Source organism: Coprinopsis cinerea (assembly GCF_000182895.1).
Source record: "Coprinopsis cinerea okayama7#130 chromosome 7 map unlocalized cont3.7, whole genome shotgun sequence".
Lineage (NCBI taxonomy): Eukaryota > Fungi > Basidiomycota > Agaricomycetes > Agaricales > Psathyrellaceae > Coprinopsis > Coprinopsis cinerea.
In genome coordinates this window covers 356,262-372,038 of record NW_003307538.1, presented here as the reverse complement: position 1 = coordinate 372,038, position 15,777 = coordinate 356,262, and the positions used below count along the sequence as shown (strand labels likewise).

At 52.5% G+C, this 15,777-nt stretch overlaps 7 protein-coding genes across 7 annotated transcripts; 4 read left to right on the top strand and 3 right to left on the bottom strand.

Moving 5' to 3' along the window:
• Window positions 1-72: 72 nt before the first annotated feature.
• CC1G_14766 (hypothetical protein) lies at window positions 73-1,329 on the top strand (the record flags this gene model as incomplete). Its single annotated transcript, XM_002910742.1, has 5 exons — window positions 73-495; window positions 552-647; window positions 704-823; window positions 932-1,165; window positions 1,210-1,329. 5 exons carry the CDS (start codon window positions 73-75, stop codon window positions 1,327-1,329), a joined length of 993 nt encoding a protein of 330 aa, XP_002910788.1.
• Window positions 1,330-1,857: 528 nt separating this feature from the next.
• CC1G_10448 (hypothetical protein) lies at window positions 1,858-5,620 on the top strand (the record flags this gene model as incomplete). The annotated part of the gene is made up of 13 exons (XM_001840610.2): window positions 1,858-1,954; window positions 2,172-2,199; window positions 2,259-2,553; window positions 2,605-2,616; window positions 2,666-3,205; window positions 3,262-3,300; window positions 3,363-3,372; window positions 3,430-3,521; window positions 3,583-3,691; window positions 3,746-3,978; window positions 4,032-4,244; window positions 4,300-4,431; window positions 4,486-5,620. 13 exons carry the CDS (start codon window positions 1,858-1,860, stop codon window positions 5,536-5,538), a joined length of 2,853 nt encoding a protein of 950 aa, XP_001840662.2. The 3' UTR covers window positions 5,539-5,620.
• Window positions 5,621-6,658: 1,038 nt separating this feature from the next.
• On the top strand, window positions 6,659-7,112 carry CC1G_10449 (hypothetical protein; the record flags this gene model as incomplete). The annotated part of the gene is made up of 2 exons (XM_001840611.1): window positions 6,659-6,697; window positions 6,765-7,112. The coding sequence occupies 2 exons, from the start codon at window positions 6,659-6,661 to the stop codon at window positions 7,110-7,112; spliced, it is 387 nt and encodes a 128-aa protein (XP_001840663.1).
• Window positions 7,113-7,466: 354 nt separating this feature from the next.
• On the bottom strand, window positions 7,467-8,515 carry CC1G_10450 (hypothetical protein; the record flags this gene model as incomplete). The annotated part of the gene is made up of 5 exons (XM_001840612.2): window positions 7,467-7,501; window positions 7,552-7,765; window positions 7,826-8,235; window positions 8,292-8,444; window positions 8,500-8,515. 5 exons carry the CDS (start codon window positions 8,513-8,515, stop codon window positions 7,467-7,469), a joined length of 828 nt encoding a protein of 275 aa, XP_001840664.2.
• Window positions 8,516-8,828: 313 nt separating this feature from the next.
• CC1G_10451 (hypothetical protein) lies at window positions 8,829-10,278 on the top strand (the record flags this gene model as incomplete). The annotated part of the gene is made up of 4 exons (XM_001840613.2): window positions 8,829-9,051; window positions 9,114-9,334; window positions 9,387-9,641; window positions 9,691-10,278. 4 exons carry the CDS (start codon window positions 8,829-8,831, stop codon window positions 10,276-10,278), a joined length of 1,287 nt encoding a protein of 428 aa, XP_001840665.2.
• Window positions 10,279-10,333: 55 nt separating this feature from the next.
• On the bottom strand, window positions 10,334-11,736 carry CC1G_10452 (hypothetical protein; the record flags this gene model as incomplete). Its single annotated transcript, XM_001840614.2, has 3 exons — window positions 10,334-10,774; window positions 11,096-11,503; window positions 11,566-11,736. 3 exons carry the CDS (start codon window positions 11,734-11,736, stop codon window positions 10,334-10,336), a joined length of 1,020 nt encoding a protein of 339 aa, XP_001840666.2.
• A 79-nt stretch (window positions 11,737-11,815) lies between these two features.
• CC1G_10453 (hypothetical protein) lies at window positions 11,816-15,699 on the bottom strand (the record flags this gene model as incomplete). The annotated part of the gene is made up of 9 exons (XM_001840615.2): window positions 11,816-12,219; window positions 12,279-13,033; window positions 13,091-13,202; window positions 13,252-13,425; window positions 13,501-13,904; window positions 13,963-14,108; window positions 14,171-14,512; window positions 14,564-15,286; window positions 15,337-15,699. The coding sequence occupies 9 exons, from the start codon at window positions 15,697-15,699 to the stop codon at window positions 11,816-11,818; spliced, it is 3,423 nt and encodes a 1,140-aa protein (XP_001840667.2).
• Between the last annotated feature and the right edge of the window lie 78 nt (window positions 15,700-15,777).

Below are 15,777 nucleotides of genomic sequence, written 5' to 3'. Positions count from 1 at the left end.
AGTCAAGCCTGTCACAAGAGCGGTTGGAACACACTGTGGGTTTGGATCTCGTGTTTGCGAACGTGACTATTGATGGGCGTTTCACAGAAAACGAAAGGCGAATTGAAGAGTGTCTCGGAACGCGTTCAGGCTCTAGAAGACACGGTCGCCGAGCTCCGACAGCGAACCGCCAAGGAAAGGGAGATCCAAGTACAATTGCAACGCGCCCAAGATCTGCGGGCAACTGAGTCTCAAACCGCTTGTGCCTTGGCTCAGAGGGAAGCTGAAGAACACCGGGCTGCTGCGATGACCTGGCAGGAGAAAGCGAATCTTCTGTCGACGAAATTGGAGGAGACACAGGAGCAGCTTCGTGCGAGTGAAGAGCAGGTGAAGAAGCTTTTGCCTTGCGCTGACGTCGAGGCCCTTCAAAGGGAGCTCAACCTTCTCCGAGCCGCCAACGCCGATCTCGTTTCGCGATCCGATGATGTTATGGGCAGGTATAAACGAGGGGAACTTGTAAGTCCATACCTATCGCCACGCCGCGAGTCTGCGCTGACCTAGCACCGCTGTAGACCGATGGAGAAAGGGAGTTGGTACAATATGTGGTGGAGCTGACGGAAACCTCCAATGAACAGCGCATCATCGAGAAAGAGAACGAGATTCGCGATGTGAGTTCCACCTATACTGCGGCCGCGAATCTTGCTTCCTCACGGCACCTTTTCAGCGAGTCAACCAACTGGCCGCCTGCCAGGCTCGTATCAAGTTGCTGCAGAGACGAGTGGCCGAAATGTTGGAAAAGAATGGAGCAGAGGCTCGCCCTTTGCTCAATATTCGATCCTTGGCTGTATCTAGTCCCATTGATAACGCTCAGCAGGTAGCCCAGAACTCCCAGACCCCGACTCCCCATTCCCGTGATTTTCGCAATTCTCATGGATGTCGCCCTTTTTTGTAGGTCGAAGGTCCGTCGAAGCACGATCGCCCCCAGTCTCCTGAGACTCCGCCCAGAATCCAAGTTGAAGAGCCATCTTTCACTAAACTCGCTCAGGAAACGGCGTCCGACGATTATAATGGTCACTCACCACTTACGGATCTCTCGCAGATCAGCCAGTTTTCGGATAAGGCGAAGAAACGGCCCCGTCCCAAGTCGCTTGTTTCTTCTGAGGCAGCAGTAGTCAGGAAACGGCCGGTGAGTGATGTGTGCTCCCTCTCGTTTTCTTGGCGTTATGATAGATTTGGTACTCGTTTTCGCAGGCCAAAGATACCTCGAAGCAACCAAGTATGGGCAATGTGAACGCCGGTCCCAAATCTGGTTCCTCGAAGAAGGTTCGTTCCGCAAGTCCGATGGGGTGAGATGGTCGTAGCACGTTCTGATTGTGACGGCGACGTGGTTTCAGGACATTGAAAACGCTGGTCTTTCGAAAACACGCCAAAGGAAGCGCAAGTAGACATGAGCTGCTGTACTCTTGATGGGAATAATTACTACAATAGGTTCACTGTTTCCCTTTGCATTAGTGTAACATCGGCTAATCCGTTCATCCAGTTCTTCTATTAGCACTTCTTGGAATGCTATTCGTTCGCGGTTATCAATTCTGCCATCAATGGGATTTCTTCGCTGTTCTCGTCGCGTGCAGTAGACAGTTGAGGTTAGAGAGAACCGCCGCTCTTCATTTCCCGCTACTCTGAATAGCATTTTTGGGTGATGGCTTTCTCCTTGGAATCACCGGATGCGATCATATGGCCATATGACCTTGGCCCCGAGATCAGTTTCCCAGGAATCTCACCCACCCTTCATGCGGGGATCGCTTTCCCACATTCTCGGCTTCTTACTTATGAGCCTCCCAGTACCTGCGTCAGAGCCCATGCACATACTCGCCTCCAATGCCAGTCGACACCACCAGGGTTATCAGTACCAGGAGGACTCAGAAGCATATTTCGGAGGAAGAACTTAAAGATATCGAACTCAAACGACTACGAGGTGAGCACATGACGTCCTCTGAATCTCAGCACCCATTTAACGCATCTGGCCCGAGGTGAATTGTCATGCGCTGAGTGTCGACGATTGAAGCTACGCTGTGACAAGAAAGTTCCATGCAGCTCTTGCGTTCGACGAGGATGCGAAAGCATTTGCCCTTGTGGTACGTTTCGCTGAGGGTTCTTGCAAAGCCGTAGCCCCTGTTCACTCGGCGTCATAGGCATCCTATCGGCTGGCCAAGGAACGAGGTGGGTAGTTTGGTTGCTTTGGGGCCGCCCGTCCGATAACTAATCGGTTATCTCTGAAGGTTCATATTGGCCGACACCGACCAACTGCATCGCAAGATAGCAGAGATGAGCAACCGTATACGGCAACTCGAGGACGCTCTCGCTATCTTACAGGCGACAGTCTCTGATGAACGCCACCCCTTACTCAGCGACGAGCACTTGAAGATCAAGTTTGGCTCAGAAGCTTTGGACCCCAAGAAACCAGCAGAGCCAGCGAACGAGGATGACGCCAAGCATGCGATCGATGCACTGGGGACGCTGACGCTTGGAGAGAGCGGTGAAATGAAGTACTTTGGACGTTCGGCCGGGTCTGAGGTGCGTAGCATTCCCTGGATTGAAGGATGTGCGTTCTGATTTGGGGGACAGACACTCATGATGGTATGTCGACACTTGCGACGCAATGGCGCTCTTCTCATATATTGTCAAGGCCGAGGACTCCGAAGAAGATGAGGGCCAGGAAGGCGAGATGCCCATCCCGTTGTCTCCCGAGATCGAGCAAATGGACAATATGGTCCCGTTGCTCTCCCACCGCGAACCCACACCACAACTCCTGCAACACTTCGACTCGTTCCTTCCGAGCAGGGAAAAGGCCACAGCGCTGTGCGAAGTGTACCTCCTCCATGGAACGTTCTTCTTCCGCCCTGTCAAGCGAGACGAGCTCTACGATGTTCTCCTCCCTTCGGTTTATCAGGGGGCACTTCTTCGATCCCAAGGTCAACCTGCGATGGAGGAGGATGGTGCTCCACATGCTACGGCGACGCTATTCTTCATCTTTTCACTGGGTGCCCTGTTGGACGTGCAGTTGACCCCATACAACGCGTTGGCGGAACACTACTACCATCTAGGGAGGGCGGCGCTGTCGTTGAGACCGGTATGCGGCTCCCCAAGCTTGGAGACTGTTCAAGCGGTGGGATTAATGGCCACCTACCATAACCTTGCGGGCAAGAAGTACTCCAGGGATAGCGCGGTATGTGTCTTCCTGGACTCATTGAGCGCGCTTTCGCTGAACACGTTGGCTTCTAGTGGTGTATCATGAGCCTGGCTGCCAAATTAGCCCAAAGTGTACGTAGCTACCTTCTTGGTTACCTTGGTTCTAGGCATGACGATTGGCTGTGCCACAACAGTTCGGGCTCCGTGAGTGACTATTTTGGGTCTTACCTCTAGGGTTGCTTAACGACTGGCTCCCAATAGACAGGGACAGTGCACGATGGAATCTTGACGCCCAAACAGTACAGAAGCGACGAAACCTCTTTTGGGAAGTCTTTGCCGCTGATGTGTCACATGTAAGCAGTGTTCTTGCGTTCGCTTTTCCTGAACTTGACAACAGCCTTGCATCCTTTTTAGAGCTTAGCACTTGGGCGTCCTCCGGCCATACACCTTTCATACGTTGATTGCGAGTTTCCCGAAGATGAAGAGGCCTCGACCTCTCCAGCGGGCGAGAAACAAAGCGGCTGTGAGTGATCCCTTCCTGTCCTGAAGTGGTCCGAGTGACCAAACCTTTTTTTAGTCTGGGCATTGAAACATCACTACGCGAAGCACATCTTTTATGCAGTCGCCGAAGCCACATTGACTGCGCAGGCACCCAGCTACGAAACTGTGCTCGACCTCGATCGGAAGGTCCGCGAGATGTCCTACCAATCGTCGGCGAAACCCTATGCCTCCCGTGAGGTAGATGGCAAGGAGATATACCACTCGTCGTCACTTTCGCTACGGGATTTCTACGTCAGTCAATATCGCACAGTTAGTAAGTTCCAGTTTCAAACGAGGACATGAAAATTATGGTTGACTTGCAGGCCGCAGTTATGATCTACCTCCACCGAAGCTTCTTCGCTCAGGCCGTTCTTGATCATCCCTCAAACCCGCTGTTGAGCACCTTTGCTCCTTCGTTCCTGACGGCATATCGGTGTGCGTCGGTGATCATCAAAGCGTCGGTGCACCACTTTGATCGCTGTGCGAGCATGGCGAAACGTGTCTGGTTCCTGCTTTATCATACATTTTCCGCGGCGGTGCGTTGGACCCATCCTCACGAATGCGGGCGAGCTGTGCTCACGTCTGAGTCAGGTCATTGCAGGAACGATCGTCACTCGCTCACCGGCTTCAACTATGGCTCGAAATGCCATCAAGGATTTGGACATCGCTGTGGGGCTGTTCGAACAAGCTGCTGACCAATCTCATCGTGCTAGAGTGGCTTTAGTATGTCCAGCCTCGGTGTCCTCAAAATTCCAGACACTCACCATTTCACCTCAGGCTGTTCTCAAACGGTTACAGGACAAGGCGCATCGCTCCTACAAAACCATCGAAGGTGGCAAGGAACCCCCAAGCCCTGACATCCAGGATGAAGATGATGATCAACTAGCTATCTTCGGAGGGCAGTTGAGGGTTGTCACGAAGAAGTCTGGTCGATCGAAAGATAATAGTGGTACCGGTGGAGGCGACTCCCCCCTCGCCGATGCGAGGGAGCGGTCAAGGTCAGCAAGCAGAGACCGCGATACGACGCTTTCACTTCCAGTCAACACACCGTCACCGGAGGCTGTTCGAGGCTCCCCTGCCTCGATGGACGCTACGCCTTCTACGACGACACTGTCTGACTCTCCCCTTGCTACGACGACGTTCGCTGGGTATCCCCTTCCTCTTTCCTCTTCAGATCGGTTCTTAGAACAGTTTTCGCGGTTTGCACCACCGCCACCCGCCCCTTCCAAGCCTCTCAGTACGCCAGGAGCCACTCACCTAGGACATCCATCAACATCGCCACCTGTACAACAGTGGGCGGGTGGTTGGGACTGGAACATGAGTCACGCTCCTGCGCCGCAACGCTCGAGGCCAGTGGACTGGTTGACGAACGCGCCGCCACTCACCAGAATTACTCACAACTCCTTCCCTTCATCGAGCCAGGGCTTTATGCATCGCCATCCGCAATCCTTCGAACGCAACACCCCGTTTTCGACATTTGGAGGTTCTGATGCCTCTACAGGAAGTCAGTACCCGCAAGCAAGCCAGTACGATCTCCAAGAAAACGCGGGTGTTTTGTCATCCATGTTCTCCTCGAATGTTCCTACTGGAAACAGATCAACATCGTCGACAGAACTCCCCGAGTTGGCACAGTTCAAAAGTCCGTTCGGAGACATATTCCACGGGCAGCCGCAAGCTGGCCCAAGTCGACCTGCCGCTGGCCCACCCGGAAGCCATCCGGGGAATCCGGGCGCCGTCGAACTCGGGCTTTCTGGTGAGTCGAGATTGGACTCAGGATGGATCGCGTTTATGAGAGATTGTGGGATCTTTGGGATGGATACGTCTCAGTGATGTGTATGTATTTTAGTCACGCTATCGTTCGGCTCTGTATCGTATCTTTGGGCGCTTCTTTTCGATGGATGACATTCGTTTATGGCTAGCGCTATGGCCGTGTAAATTTTGTTTCAGGATACCGCTCACTACGCATCATAGACAATGCAGACCACATGGAACTCTGAAAGGTATTCAACGAATGTAATACTGCAATGGGTATTTAACGGTGCGATCCGTCTACTAAAGACGATATATATCAGGCTTGGATGGTCTTGAACGCTGGCAGTAAGCCGACTGAGGTGCAGAATGGCCTGGCGAAGTTGATCAACGAATACCGGGCAGATTGCGCGGATCCCGTTGGGGAGATGCGATGGAACTCGGATTGGGCTTTCCTTCGCAAATCGTGAGGGTGGAGAGCCAAGGTGGCGGCTTTGATAACCAGAGCACGGGTGCGTGGAAGATACGACAACTTGAAGTACCGGGAGAATTGGGTCCAATGATCCTTTTCAGTGGGAATGTATTTTTATGCGTCTACGTTCAGTACTTGCAGTCATAGGCTCATATAGATGGGTGATACCCTAATTAAAGGAATGGCTTTTGAAGGCCTTACACACCGAGGACGATGAAATGTGATCTCATTTCTTGGTTATATCATGTTGTAGCATGTCGCTTTTGGAATGTCGTATATCCTATTAGATAGTCTTGTGTATCCTTTACCTGAAATTGGGACGAGAGTCGTCTGCTTTAACGACTTTCATGTGGGTCAAGAAACATTGCCCTCCGAGTCAGATCGTTCGGACCAAGCATTGGCAAATAACGCGTCGCGTCGCGATGATCGTTGGTCGACTTTGTCGCAAGCGTAGGTATTAATTTTACAAACCGGGTTTTGTTCCTGCTTCGAGTCAGCGTGGTCCGAAGGGAAGCGCAGCATATCCTGACGTACCAGTGGCTCACCATTGTTCAATATATAAAGGACAAGGACATGTGGCCACTGAGCCGTGACTGCAAAGAAACCCCGCGCCACTGAATCATAGCGACTCTTGAAGCTTGAGGGTCTGGGAAACGAGGCGCGATCAGCTCTCTACCCACTACCACCACAAGCGATTGGCAGTTTGCAGAACTGGAGACTTAATTGACTATGTCTGGCCCCAGACTCAGCGAAGACGGCCTCGAGAAGGTAAGACTGTCGCGCATTCTGTTTCCCGGATCAGTTCAGTACTCATGAAGATACCCTTTTCCCCCAGCTTATCGAAGCAGCGAGAGGCGGCTCGATTCCTCTTATGCAGCCCGCAGTTGCACTGCTGAAATCTCAATACACGCCTGCCCTCCTCGATGCGATCCTACACCACCTCACCCCTGAGTCAGCTCAGGTAACCGCTGACCGGTACAGGACAGACCACCCCGACTACAAACCGGATTTTGCTCTGAGGCTGACCTGCTTACAAGGGGTGAACATGGCCATTACTGTATACGAGGAACGAGAGGACGTCAGGGATGAAATCAGGGTTCGTCTACAGGAGCGCATTGCGGGTATCGCCTCGTGGATCCTCGTCGTCCAGTTTCGAAACCCCACATGTTTCAGTAGGGTATAGCCATCTTATATGGTACACCTGACCATGCAAAAGGCCCATGTTGATGGCTTGACCTGACCAGCTGACAGATTGTACTCCCCATGTATAATGGGTCAGCTGGCAGGTCACCTGACCCATGTCCTAAGGTATTTCAGTGCCATGTGGTATGCCTTGGAGTATGGGTCAGCTGAGCGGCCAGCTGACCCATATCTTGAAGTGCATTGGGATGCCTATTCTCTGTTATGGTTGCCTATCCATTATGCTGCTGTTCTCCCATATTCACCCGTTATGCCACTGCTCTCCCTAAGGTCTATCTCCCTTACGTGTGGTCATCCATAATGCTACTGCTCTGAGTCTGACTTAGCACACTGACAACTAAAGAGGCTCTGAAGATGCGACAATATGCGGCTCTATTTATGTGAGACTATTGTACCATTTCAATCCATTGTCGGGCTATTACGGCTATCCAACTCGGCTTGGAGCAGTGTGATATACTCTGTAAGCCGGCGACGACAATCCAACAGCCCCTGAACTGCCAGTTTCTCCTGCAGGTAGCACTCCAACAATGCGTCACGGCACCTCTTGCGGACACTGACCAATGTAACATCTCCCTCAGGAAGACCTTTGTGCACCAAACCCATCTCCCCATCACTTGATCCCGGTGGAACATCGTCCTAAAAGTATATCTCAGCAAATGAATGAAGTATATTATAATCAATGTGTGCAGCACTTACCTGAGTAGCACCGACTGAATATTCCTTGGCTAAAGCTGCAGTCAGCTCAGCACTGCCAAAGGCAACCGGTTCAACATCCTCCATAGGATCTCCGTCAACAAAGTAGTCCATAGCAAGTCGCGCTGTATCATCAATCGGGGACCTATCCTCTGCGGGGTGTTCCAATTCCAAAAGTGGAGCCGGTGCAGTCCCTATGCCCTGGGAGCTGTCCACAGCATATTCGGTTGCGGCGATGGCAGTATCGGACCCCAAACCATCGTTGTCCGCTTCCTCAAAGGCCAACCATGTATCTTCCTTCATTGGACTGCTACCGACGGCATATTCTGCAGCTAACGCTCCCGTGTGGTTGCCCGGGGATGCATTATCGATGAGTTCGGCTGATTGTTCACCGGTAGGGGTAGCCGTGTTTTCTATTCGCTGTTTGTCAGATATCCCACAAAACCGCAGTCGACGAAAAAGCTCGCACCAGGTCCACCGCCCAAAACGGCCTTGTCCGCGGCCCGGTTACCCAACTCACTACCGCTCGAAGCTTCGGCCTCGTCTCTACCCTTCAAAACGTTGCCTTCATCCCTCCCCGCCTGTCGGGAACGTGTATTCCTGGTTCGTTTTTCTCCTTGCACTGCATGAAGGTTGTTAATGGATGATCCCAGCACAGGAGCAACGATGATACCCACATTTCGTCCTAGTCATCGTCAACGTCTGTCGGTAGTCTGGAAAAGAGATAGACAAAGAGATTGGGGTGACAAGGTGGGTCGAAACGAACCTCGAATTTGACATGGGAAGCGCGGCGTTGGAGGGGAGTGGGAAGGGGTCACAAGGGTGTTGTTATTTCGCCGAGGGTGACCCGCGCAGGTAAAGCATCCGCGGCGCGGTCGAAGCTTGACGCATCTCTTACAGCTTCCTCACCCGACGTTGTGCCATCGGCACTGGCCCTCTGTACGACCCATCCCGCGAAGGAACGATTCCTGGTTTCAGTTTCCTATCCCGCGGCTCCCCACAACGAATGGCATCTTCGCCTGTCCCCGAGGATTTGGGAGGAGACGACATACTCCCTTCGCTGTCGCTGGTGTACCAGGCAGCCTCTGCCCTGGGCCGGATGATTCAAGGAATCCGCACAGGTGTGCCTTACAGGCACAGCGATGACGACGGGGTCATGGAAAACCCGGTCCTAAAGGCTGCTCTTTGGCAGGCAGCCTACGTCATAGAGAAGGCCTACCAGCGACGATGTAAGTCAAATACCTTACATTCCTTCAAACCAATGTTGAGCTAAACTCGCTAAACTCGTCAGATCGTGTTCCTTGGACAGCAAAACGCTACAGCTCTCGACTTACACCTCGACAGGATGGCCGAAATATCACCCGCGAAGAGGCGCTGATGAAGGAGTTCCCACCTGGAGACCAACTCCAAGGTGAAAATCCGCTACCAGAGCTGCTTCCAACGACGATCGTCGATGCCGATGATCATGTCCTGTTTTGCTACCTCCCCAGCTGTATTTCACCAGCGATCATGGTACGTCGTTTACGGAAATTCCTGATTGTGAAATTGCTGACCGATTGCTCAGAAGATCCTGGATGCGGCTGTTGGTACGTTGGCTACCAGGAAAGACGGGCTCTTGGATAGGAAGAGAAAGGCAAGAGAAGCGGAGCAGGAAAGGTTGGAGAGGGATAGGGCAAAGGGGAAGGGTAAAGAGTCAGCAAACGACCAGGAAAAGCCCTCGGGCAATTGGAGAGAGTCACCGGAGCTGTTCAGAAAGGAGTCGAACATGATTCCTGGGGTCTTGACGTTTTCCCCGGCATGGTGGCCTGTGGGCCACGAGGTGCGTCACCACTGTGTTCCTCCCCGCGTGTACGCTAACTGTGTATTAGAACCAACTTCCAGGGCCAGCGTCAACTGTGAAATCTGCGAAGGGAGAAGGGCGAGGATTCCTAGGGGAGATCGCCCTCGCATCCGCGGTCATTGGGGCTATACTGTCGCAGACCAACGGGGCGTTATTCACGAACGGAATGAGGGTGATCGAAGAGCTTTATTCGAACAGTCGACTCACCAAAGACCATGCTATAGTGGCTAAGGTCGTCGAGATATGGTTTTCGCCTTTCAGCTCGACTACGCTTATCGTCAATCGCGAGACACCTATCCACCGCGATACAAGTGGACCGATGGAGGGAATGGAACTGTTGGTCACAGGGGGAAACTATTCGAATGGAAGGTTCGTCACGCCCGCTTTCAATCGTAGCTGGGTTTACAATCCTGGCTGCGTCGTCGCTTTGATGGGCAAGATTGTACCCCACGGGGTCCCCCGTGTCGACGGTGAAAGATATTGTATGGCGTACTTCTGGCGCGAAAAACTATTCGACGCCGCTGGGGTTGATTTCCCATACGCGCCCAAGCTTTCTGACATTTCGGACAACATACACGCGTCACTCAGGTGGTCTAGAGATTATGTAGGTAATTAGCATGTTGGAAACGAATGAAATATAATTGCATTGCGGTTTGAGTTTCAGGTGTCGATTATTTAAGTTGCTTTAGCTGAATTCGGAGCCCGACAACCCGCGCCAAAGCCTTAGCGGTATCCTCGTCCACCCATCCCCGCTCTTCCATCAACGTATAAAGCGCCGACCTTAACTCAGAGGTTGACTTCATTCGAATCGCGCCGCGGGTCAGTGAGTTAGGCTGCTCGTTCCACCAGGCGCTGAAGGTCAGATGATACCTTTCCGAGGCAGTCATCGTGTGAGGCCGGTGCTCCCACCACCTATATCCAACCTGAAAGTCGAGATATCCATCGGGAATGCCGTTTCGAAAGACGCTGAAGAGGAGACTATCCGCGGAGACAATGTGATCCCTGATTTCCTCTGCCAAAGGAACCCAACCGGTGGATGCAGAAAGGAGGGCGGGACAGGGAGGAGTGGTTCCTGCGCCGACTGCATTGAATAGGACGGTAAGTTGGGTATTCTGGCAGCCGGTGTGAGTATCAGGCATCGGATTCGAGCTGTATTACTTACAAACTCCAGTATCAACCCATTAGTAAAGTTCTCCTTTCTATCCTCGCGCAGTGGATAGTTTTGAGAAAGCCAATGTAGACAGTGCGCGGTTCGCCGGTCAAGGTACGAGCAAAACGATTCCCATTCGCATTTTGACAGTAGGAAGGGAGTACAGAGGATAGGCGTAGGAGTCGACATTGGGAGATAGTTATGCGGTGAGTTCACATAATCTACGCAGTCGAAAGTCTAATTCATTTGTTCTTATTTTCCCCCTCCCAAGCTGTGTTTCCACCTCGGATAAAAGCCTCTCGGCCTCCAGCTTCGCTTCCAGAAGCCCACTCATTCCTATCTCCCCCGGTCGAATACAGTCGGCAGCGATTGGAGGAGGTGGTAGGACATGGCGGTAATTCTCCGCAAGAACCTCGGATGGGTAAAGTCGCTCCAAATCTTCCATGTCATCTTGAGACTTTGGAGCCTCGGACTCGCGCGCGGGGAAGTTTATCCACCATGCGCGGGGAGGGTCGCTGGAAATAGGCGGAAGCGACTTCGCCAAATCGCCCGCTAGTGCTTCGATGACCAAATCATCATCGAGGAGGCCTTGCGCGGTTGCTTGGATCAGTCGAATAAATCCGGCGGGTAACGACAAACCCCTCCAGCCCCATGCTGTCACGTATCCAGCGATCCTCCAGGAGGTTATGACCTACAAGGGGACAATCAGATCCCCGATTTTTGAAAGTCAGGAAAGCGAATGACAATAGTTACCAATTCGAACTCGACACATCGTACGAACCGCGCCATTAGGCCATCTTCGCGTATTCTCTCGCCTTCCCCCATCAGTGCTTGTAGGATGTGGAGGGAACGGGAGATTTGGAGGTCAATGAGACGCTTGAGGGAGGCTCTGGCTTTGTCGTCAGAGTCGTCGCTCGTGCTCATGGTGGGGATGAATCAACAGGTGAGTATAGATTCCAAATGATCACCGTATATGATTACATGCAGGTAAGGTGGCTAGTTACTAGATGCTAGTTGAGCTACACCGGTCCGAATCTGTCGTAGTGGATTGATCAGGGGAGTTAACCCTAGAGATTTCCCGAGAAGCCCTAGACGAATCCGTCCCGGACGATTCTGCGTCCGCACCCGACGTCATGGCGACTGCGCGGCCAACCGCTTCTTCCATATCTTTGAGAGTTTTGGAGAAACGCTCTCGTGCATATCTCGCGAGATTCCTCCACAATTGGGCTTGCCTTGACGCATATGCCAAATGCCCCGATCCAGACACCTGTGTTCGCAACCCATCCCATACCTTTGCTTTGAAATCGAAAAAGCGTGGTACCCAGCCTGCTTCCCGGAGGAGGAACTGAAACTCCTCCTCTTGTCGAAGGTACTTCTCGCGGGTCCTCATCCAGTTTACCCGATATACTGTTGCCAAAGGGAGAAATCAGTACGATGTTGAAGAATTAAGTGGGAGACCAACGAACATTCATCCAAGTACACGGTTCTATCTGCTGGGTTGGTGCTCGGTACTCCCCAAATCCAGGAAAGGTGGGTTGAACTTTGGCCACGGGCATTCGGGTCGGCAATGGCTGTACTGATCTTCAGATCAGCAGGCCGGATGGGACGATACTTCGATAGGGTCTCCGGCGAGGCGTCTAGCTGTCGAAGCGCGTACCGTGCTTGCTCGTAATGGTTGACCAGGAGGCGAAGCTCATCCCGAGAGCCCTTGATGATACCATAGGACCGCGTCTTGGACTTTTTAGTTTTGGCACCCCGAATGAGAGAGCGGTAGAGGTACGACAACCTCCCGATAGCATCGCGGATTGCCTCCAGCTTGGAATTAGCCTGTGCAACTCGCATTGACTGTTCCTTCCGCCTGACCGAAGCATGAGAGGGCGGCCAATTAGTCACTGCTGAGGGGAGGGGAATCGCAATGTCCTCGGGGTTACAGTCCTCCTCATATTCAGACCCACCGTCCTCCTCGTTAGACCCACCGTCCATGTCGTCGTCGGACCCAACCTCGATCGCGCCGTCTCCCGCGGGAAGGTTTATCGCGAGGGAAGCAGTATCCGCGGACAATGAACAGGAAGAAATGTCAAAACCTGGAAAGAGACCTTCCGCGTCCTTGTGGAAGGTCTCAATCGAGGAGGTCAGTTCCTGGCGGCTCTTTGCGATCTCCAGCTTCTGCTTGGGCGTAGTATGATTCTTGTACTTCCGAACAAGGCGTTTTACCTCAATTCTGTCGACCCAAGTCCTTCCTGAGCGCTACGGATTTGTAACAAGAGAATATACTTACTGCTTCTCCTGGATGTCTATTCCTGCCGAAATCCAGCTTGTCACCCCTAGCCCCTCCCCTGAAGCCCGCTCCTTGTCCATTAATTCTGCTTCCACTGCCGCACGTTTAGGAACTACAACGATCGGGTGTCAGTGTGCTTTAGGGTAAAGGCCGCAGCTTACCTTTGTCTAACTTCGAATTCAATATGTCCATTGCTTTAAAATCTTTGAGTCGTTTAGCTTTAGCTTCGTCGAGCTCGGCACCCCATTGAGCGATCTGAGTCTTCGTTACTGCCGCGGAAATAGCCGTGTACCTCTCCAAAGCTTCCTCCGCCTGTTCCTTGGCCTTCGGTAGTCCTTTGCAAATGGAGGACACTCGAACAACCATTAGTCCCCATGTTGATGGCTGGAGAGCACAATGGAACAACTCACCGATACCTGTCAACTTCTTCCAATTACTATCCGAGGCACCAGCATCCAGCGTCTCAGCTCGATGAGAGCTCGACATAGTGCGAGTTGGACCCGCGAGTTTGTTCATCGGTACCCATAGCGGTTCCAAAATCTCGCCGCTTTTGGTACCTGCGCCAGAGACGAATGATGGAGCGAACCTGGCGTAGCATTCTGGACGATGGCCGTGGACGTGCCAGAGTCCGATAGCATTGACAATAACCAACCCCCGCGGGAGCTTGAGGTCGGGGTTCCGGTACTTCTTGATGCGAGTCATGAAGTTGATGCAATACTGGCAGTTTATGTCGTAGACGAGGAGTACCCAACGAACACCATCCAGCCCCGACATCTTCAAAGCTTTCAGCCACGCATAATCCATATTGATCTGTCTAAAAAGATAAATCCTGTCGTCACTGACTGTCCTGCAGGAAAACAATTCAAGCGAACCTTTCACCCTTCTGAAAGTCAACCATTGCGCCGGGGACAAAGCAACCGTGTCTCATGCAAGCAATCGCTCCAATACCCGTCACATCGCATCCCTTCAATGATTTCCACTTGTCCGCAATTGCTCGATGCTCATGGCATGTCGATGTCTGGGAACGGAAAACATGGTCAGTTTCTGGAAAAAAAGCAGGGGACGGTGATAGAAATCAACCTGTTTATCTTCGGTTGCTGACTTGATGTGGGCTGAATACGCCGTTCTCTCCGCCATAAATCCAGTCCCCGAGGTAATCCAAACGTCCTTATGTGCTGCGCGCTGCTTCTGGTGGACACAAGAAAAGTTCCCGTCAGCGACAAAGCTGCGTAGCTTCAGGATATCGGGCAGAGAGTCCCATTCCTCCTCGGGAACGTTCACCCCTTTCTGCGGGCACGCTGAGCAGAAGAGGGCGAGGTCCCCGTCCGCGGGGACAGCATCAGTATGCCCGAAGCCGAACCATTTGAGGTTTTTGAGATGTATCCACTGCCTGCCCATCCGGGCTAGTTCTCGATAACGATTCTATCGTATTTGTCATTAGCATGCAGATAGGTTGGTAGTAAAGAGTCATACCGGGACAGTATGAGGGAATGCTTTGTTGGTGACCCTCCGGAGCTTCGCAAAATAATGATATGTCGACGTGTGACATTCTACCTGGTTCATGTGGTAGTCGTCCAACAAATCGAAGGTTGCCACGCTTCTCACTGTCTTCACCGACGCAGGGTACAGCCTCATATCAAGGAACTGCCGTGTTTCAGAGGGGTGGTCAGGGCAGCCACAGACGTGGAAGAGAACATGGTGCACGCCATTGGTATGCATCACGATCACAACACGATCGTCTCCAATCCGCCTCCCGTTCGGTTTGGCTGCGAATGAGAATTTGTCCTCGTCCAACCAGGGCTCCCCTTCCCCAGTATTGTCCTCGGGATCAATCTCTTCATCAGTCCAGTACTCTTCATCGTCACCTTCATCACCCTCCTGAAAGAAGCCCTGGGGAGTTGGACACGGAGCTCCTCCGTGGCCAAGTGGTATCACTACCCCAATCTGCCACAGCCACGCCGGGTTCCAATGAGTTTCATCCCAACGCTCCACTCGGTGGAATGGAAGGTCCCGGTGCTTCTCCCTCATACAGACTCTACAAAGCTCCCGCCTCCCCACACATTCCAAACATCTCCACAGTGGTTCTGGGCCACCACATCCTGCACAGGCAATGCACGCTTTCCTTTCTCCTTCCAAAATGGCACTAAGGAACTGTCCTTTGTGAGGAATCCAGTCAGCCATGAAATCGTGCTGGGACTAGAGGTGGGGTCAGTAAACCATGAGGCAGGGCCGAGGGAAGTACGCACATAAGTTGTCTTCTTTCTTGACAGGACAAAGGTGGGCGGTGAGATCCGTGGAGGTGTCTGCGCATGGCTGCCGACCTCCATGCTGAAGTCACCTGTGGGGGAAAGGCGATGGAACCGCGCCTTCTTTCGGGGGGATTCCGAGTTTGACCCTCTGGATGAGAACCTGCGGGCATTCTTCCTCAATGGCGTGGTGAAAATGGGCCTAGAATTGACAACATAGCCCCGAGAGGTATGCTTGACGGTGATGCGAGACGTGACTATGTCGTCTTCGTGGACTGGTTTTCGAGATCGCCCCATGATGAGCCGGGTTAAAGTCGGGTTAAGGAATTTTCCAGCTTGCCAGTGGTTGAAAATCCGTTTCATTCTGAGAATGAAATGGATATTTAATGGCGCCCCGAGGGCCGTGATATCGAAGGCGGGCAACAAGCCTACATTCCTATA